The sequence below is a fragment of the Octopus bimaculoides genome, chromosome 18 (genome assembly GCF_001194135.2).
Source record: "Octopus bimaculoides isolate UCB-OBI-ISO-001 chromosome 18, ASM119413v2, whole genome shotgun sequence".
Taxonomy (NCBI): Eukaryota; Metazoa; Mollusca; class Cephalopoda; order Octopoda; family Octopodidae; genus Octopus; species Octopus bimaculoides.
Window position 1 is genome coordinate 2,259,841 of NC_068998.1, and position 6,592 is coordinate 2,266,432.

At 39.4% G+C, this 6,592-nt stretch overlaps 1 protein-coding gene across 1 annotated transcript in view; it reads left to right on the forward strand.

Moving 5' to 3' along the window:
- The first annotated feature begins 156 nt into the window (after positions 1-156).
- Positions 157-6,592, forward strand: part of LOC106871375 (uncharacterized) — an 18,964-nt gene continuing 12,528 nt past the window's right edge. Inside the window, exons 1-2 of the mRNA XM_052974508.1 lie at positions 157-286; positions 5,321-6,589. Of these exons, the coding sequence (XP_052830468.1) occupies positions 5,681-6,589 (909 nt within the window). The 5' untranslated portion in view covers positions 157-286; positions 5,321-5,680. The remainder of the gene's footprint in view (positions 287-5,320; positions 6,590-6,592) is intronic.

Genomic DNA, 6,592 nt, shown 5'->3' on the forward strand with positions numbered 1-6,592 from the left:
GTGGTGGTGGTGGGGGGGTCGTCGTCATCGTCGTGGTGGTCGTGGTACTGTTGCAATGGTGGTGATGATGGTGATGATTGTACTAATGATGGTGGTAGTCGTGTAGGTGGGGGTGGGGATGGCGGTGGTAGAATTAGCAAACAGTAGTGGCGATAATGTGAAGTAATGCATGACCATGGTCAAGTTTGTCGATTGTCCACTCGGTATCAGTCAGTCCAAAGCAGTGATAGCTGACAAGAAGTTGATGGACATTCTGTAAACGCCAAACGAATTCATGGAGTCAACGGTATTTTATATTTTTGTTTCCAGATTCCGCAATGTCACTGCCAGCTTCCTTTTCTGAATTTGGCGGACTCCATTTGTCTGCTTTACCACCTTCTATTTTCGTCGCAATTTCCTCATCTTTTGCTTGTTCCACATTTTTATTTATTCATTAATTAATCTCCACCTTGTTTTACGGTTTTGCAATAAGTATTTTCCAGTTTCTCGATCGCTTATTTTTCCCTTTATCTGTCTCTCAACCAACACTATGCATCTGCTATTCAGTATGTCTACAAGCCTACGTGTCTTTTGACCAGCATGGCTATCTGTCGTCTGCTTATCACCTATTTATCGTTAGTCCTATCTCTATCTGTTTTCTACCTGTAGTTTGCGTATTTGTCTAATACCTGTTAATAATTTATTTGTCCGCCCCTTGTCTAGTTATATATTTGTCAACCCATCCCTTGTTTAACGCCTGTTTGCCATTCCATTGTCTATGTATAATACGTTTATCCTTTGTGTGCATGTGTGTGCATGTGTGTGCGTGTGTTTGTGTGTATCGAAGGTAAAAAAGAGAGAAAATAGAAAGTTTCTGACAATGCGGGTAGTTTTTTTTATAAAATTTTTATATTTCTGACGCAAACGCCCACCATCAAAAGAAAAACAGTCTGAGAAATGTCCATATATATATATGTTCATTTTGTCCGTTTGTCATCTATTTGTCTATCTATTGTCGATCATCTTTCTTTCTGTCCTATATTACTACTGGCTTGATTATTATGTTTGTTGTTTTCAGTCTCATTGTCAATTTATCATCACCTTGCCCATCGTCGGCCCTTCTTCTATATATCCATGGCTCTATTTTGTCATCTTTTTGTCTGTCTAATGCAGTGGTTCTCAACCGGGGGTCAAGATTTTGTTGTTAGAAATTATTTGCAATATATTGCTTATGCTTCTACAAAACACGTTTTAATAATTTTCTTAAATACAATTCCTAATGATATTAAATAATAAAAATGCAATGAGATTTTTTTAAAACATGGAACGGGTGTGAGGGTCCTTCCGGGTAAAATAAGAATCAAAAGACTCCATAGGTAGAAAAATAGTAGAGAAACACTAGTCTAAAGTCTACTTAATATATATTTATTCATTGCTAATGTATCGAATTTTTTTTCAGACTCCTGTCTATTTATCGTATGCCTATCTTTCACCTATTTGTCTACAATCGTCTACCTTATGATGTCTCCATTACCTATCATTTAACAGTTCGACTGGTCATAGGCTATCGATCATGTTCGTCTGATGACTGTCTATCATATATTTGTGTGTGCAATGTCTATCTATCTATCTATCTATCTATCTATCTATCTATCTATCTATCTATCAACGGAGTCGCAAATGCAAAATATCAGTTAGTTCTAGAGCACACAATGTTCCTGAAGGTCAGCAATGGTCTTCGTCGGTCACGAGTGGAGGCCATCATGTATGTATGTATATATGTATGCGAATGTGTGTAAATGAGTGTGTGTGTGTGTGTGTGTGTGTGTGTGTGCCTGTCTATGTAAAGCTTTAAAAAATAAACTGGTGTATCTATCTCTATTCACTGCGTAATATTGCGTTTTGGTCAACAGATTATTTTTAGACAACCTGTTGGAAGCCCCCGCCCTCCTCCTCCTCCATCCCTGGCATTAAAAGCATCAATGTCAACATCCTTACTGCTTGTCTTTCAATACGTCTTGAAATGACGTTAAGTTATGTCACAAATTGGTATCTTGTTCATCATACCGTATCGACCAATGTAAATCGATATCAAGTCACTGTTCTACCACACCTTCGAGATCGCGATTCAACGAAAGAGCCTTTGCTTTGTCATTCGGTCTCTTTAACTCTTTAACTCTTTTATTTCAGTGATTTACACTGCGGCCATGCTGGAGCACCGCCTTTAGTCGAACTTATTCTTTGTAAGCCTAGTACTTATTCTATCGTTCTTCTTTTACCGAACTGCTAAGTTTCGGGGACGTAAATACACCAGCATCGGATGGCAAGCGATAGTTGGGGGACAAACACAGACACACAAACATATACATATATATATATATATGAAGGGCTTCTTTTCAGTTTCCGCCTACGAAATTCACTCACAAGACTTTGGTCAGCCCGAGGCTATAGCAGAAGACGCTCGCCCAACGTGTCGCGCAGTGGGACTGAACCCAGAACCATGAGGTTGGTAAGCAAACTACTTACCACACAGCTACTCTTAGCAACCAAACTTGCTACAAATGACGCCTTACCGTTTTAAATATGTATAGGCATGACTGTGTGGTTTCAGGTTCAGTCCTACTGCACAGCCTCCTTAGGCAAGTGTCTTTTATAATAGTCCCGGGTCGAGTAATGCCTTATGAGTAAATTTGGCAGATGGAAACTGTGTGGAAGTCTATCGTGTATATGTCTGTGTATTTTTGTGTCCCCCATCCCGCTTGACAACCGCTGTTGGTTTGTTTATGTTTCCGTAACTCAGCTGTTCCGTATAAGACACCGATAGAATAAGTACTAACTAGAATTTTTTTTTTCTAAAAAAAAAAAAGAAAGAAACAGAAGTACTGCAGTCAATGATTTCGACTGAAACCCTTCAAGGCGGTGCTCCAGCATGGCCGCAGTCTAATGACCGAAACTAGTAAAAGATAAATATAAAAAGACATCTCGAACAGCAAGGCTCTGGGTTTATTCCTCGTGGGGGAGATGTAGGACCGTCATGTCGGAATGTAGATCAGTTCTTGAGACTAAACAACATCCGCAACAACAACAAACTAAACAACAACCACAACAATAACAGTGTAAACAACAACAACAACAACGTTCAACGATTTCAGCCATTACAACCCCCCATTACAACCTCATTTTCACGCTTCACTGAACGGCGTCATTTTGGCTTCTTGACCTTTTCGTTCGTGCTGTCTTATATGTCTTGTAGCCTTCCGTTTTCCGAGTTGCTGCTGCTGTTGCTATACTCACTGACTATTTTCGGCACCTGTAGTTACTGTCGCAGATAGTGTTATTATTAGCGCTACTATCCGTGCTGTTGTTGTTATTGCAGTACGCTGAAAATAAATAAATAAACAAATAAATAAATAGATAAAAGGCCCCGGCAGAACAATTTGTTAATATGAATACCAACGTGACAGCAGATATTTTGATAATACACCTATCCCTCCTTCAAGATAAATTTAAAAAGTAACAAAGAATGTTATTTATGACGACAAAGACACGGCGCGACGCACAGTCATATACCAGATGGTGTCAAAAAGTTCCCAAACTAGTTATGTTTAATAATAATAAAAAAAATAGAAACATTATTATTTCTAAATCTCTGAAAGAGAGATATTCAGTAACAGTCCTTTAAAGTAAAAACTATTTGCCAACATAATGTGTCTGCCCTGGATAAGACGATTGTTACTGTTGTTTAGCCCCAGGAAACATCGTTTCCAGCTGGCTATTTACTTAAGTTTTATCACCATCTCCTTCGAAATAGTCTCCTTGCGCAGCGATACACGGGTCCCAGCGTTCCTGCCACTTTTGGAATCCGGCCTGGAAGTCGTTTTCCATAAGCGAGTATAGGACCTTCTAGGATTCGCTCTGGATCCCGACAACAATGTTAAAACGGCAACCTTTCAGCTTCATTTTCATGTTGGGGGAAGAGATGGAAGTCCACAGGTGATAAATCTGACAAATAGGGCAGGTGCTGAAGCAATACCATGTTGTTTTTGAGGAGAACTTGGTGACAGAGTGCCTTCTCGTCGTGAAGGATCCAATTCTTTGCGCTCCACAAATCCGGTCGCTTTCGCCGAATGTCCTCCTCCAAACGCTACAAAACGTCACATTAGATCACTCTATTGACGGCCTGGCCCGGGGTGGGGTCGGCAGAATTCTCGATGCACAATATCGCGGATGTCGGAAAAAGAAGAAAAGAAAACGCGGAGCATGCTTTTGATTGAGTTGCAGCTCTGTTGTGCTTTCTTCGGTCGTGGAGATGAACGCCTCTTCCATTGTGACGACTGCTGCTTCATCTCAGGGTCGTACTCGTAGACCCAACTCCTGTCACCTGGGATGATGGTCGACATGAAGGAGGAGGTCATCAGCGATACGCTGACGGAGATCTTGACAGACTTCGACGTTCTTACTGTTCAATGGTCAGTAGGCGAGGGACAAACTTAGAAGTGACACGCCGCATGTTCAATCCAGACGTGAGGATTGCCTGCACGGACCCATACGACAGGCCAAAAATATCAGCAATGTCGTTGATTGTCCCCTCCGACGATCCTCATACACAAGCTGATGCATTTTCTCCACATTTCCGGGGGTGACGCTCATGGCAGGTCTTCCAGACCGATCATCGTCTTCCAGACCGATCATCGTCTTCCAGGGACGTTCTTCCGCTTTTGAAGCGCCCGTGCGACCCAAATTTCCGAAAATACATGTTAGCAACGTTTTCATGGTGATCCAAAATTAGTGAAATCCAATGTGACAAGGCTGGCCCCTTTGAATTACAGGTACAAGTCATTTTTGCCAGCCGAATGGAGCAATGTGATCTAAAGCGTCTTGCTCAAGGACACAACGCATCGCCAGGAATTGAACTCAAGACCTTACGATCGTGAGCCGTAAAAGAATTCTTGCAGCTCCAAGCATTGCTGATTCTTGTAGGCGTTCTACCTTCACACTTGCACCGATCTTTTTCAGCCATGCTGGTAGTTGAGTTCTGATACTTCCAAGAGCACCAATTACTTTGGTATCACGTCTTCTCTCTTCATTGACCACAACCTTCGTATTTCCCACTTCAAATCGTCATAGTTGTTTTATTTTTTCTTCTTCTTTCTCTTTGATCCTGTTGTCATCAGGATATGCTATATCAATTATCATGCATGTTCTTTCTTTTTTATTCACCACCACAACAACAACAGTTATTATTATTATTATTATTATTATTATTATTATTATTATTATTATTATTATTATTATTATTATTATTATTATTATTATTATTATTATTTGTTATTCTTGGCAGAATGTAACCAAAATGGTGTCTGAAGAAAACCAAAACGATGAAGTACTTTAGATGGAAATCTGTCGAAGTGTTCCAAAATGATAAAATGTGACGAAATGTAAAGAAGAAAACATGAAAGAACAGCCATCGAAACGCAATAAATCGTAACGAAGAAGATCCAAACCAAGAACGAAGGAAAGAAAACGTAACCAATAAGGACACACAAAAAAAAAAAAAAAAAAACCAATATAGAATAAAGTAATTACAAGAAAAATTAAAGCAACAAAACAAATTAAACTATAAAAATGATATACAAAAAGAGTTTAAGAAAACATGTAAAACTATAAAATAGTAAAGATTGATAAAAGAGAATTATGTACAATGAATATAGGAAGTTTTTTATATTTTATGTTATGGATCGTTTTTGCTCTGTGTAGTGTTGCTCTAAATATTTTCAATATTGACTGGCACAAGACAAGCATACCACAAGGTATTATTCTTGTCATTGTGCTTGGAATCCTGCAAGGTTCTGTTTACGAATTTCCGGTGCAGACGATTGCTACATTGATTGTCGGCGGCAACAGAAGGAAAAACCCAACGGCTGAAGGCGACAATTTAACGCTCATTCTCAACTATAACTTGTTAGCAGTTACAGTTGATGATATTGAAGAATGCTTCCAGACAATGTTTCAAGCATTCATGGGCAATTTATGTTTCAATGTATCTGCTGTTCTTGTCAGTGCAACTTCGAAAGAAGATCTCATATCATGTGAGTTAGAATGCCGTGATAAATACCGGAAGTTAATATACGATGAACTTTTCAAAGAAGGTGTCTGTTTCGCTAATGGCTACTATGACGATATCAATCAAGACCGTTTTAAGAACGTATGGATGTATTTCCAATACTGTCCAGGGGATATTTTCATCCATCAACACCTTGATTCAATATGTGATCGATTTGCACGAGAATTTATGGTAATTCATCGCACCAGTAAAGTTTTACGTAAATGTGGACAATATCAAGATCTAATGTTGCTATCTGAGGGAGAATCTTTTGCTTACACATATACTGACATTGAATATTATGGAAAGATGGCCCGTCCTTATAACCAGCCCACCTTTTACTATTCATCTGACGTGCAAAATATATTTAACCGGCGATTTGATTACACCTTAGTATTGGATGCCGATACAGGGGTGCCGGATGGAACGGTAGAAAAACTTCTCGGAATAGCTGCAGCAAACCCAGAGAAAGGGATCATCCAACCATCTATAAAACTAAGTCGCGATGTA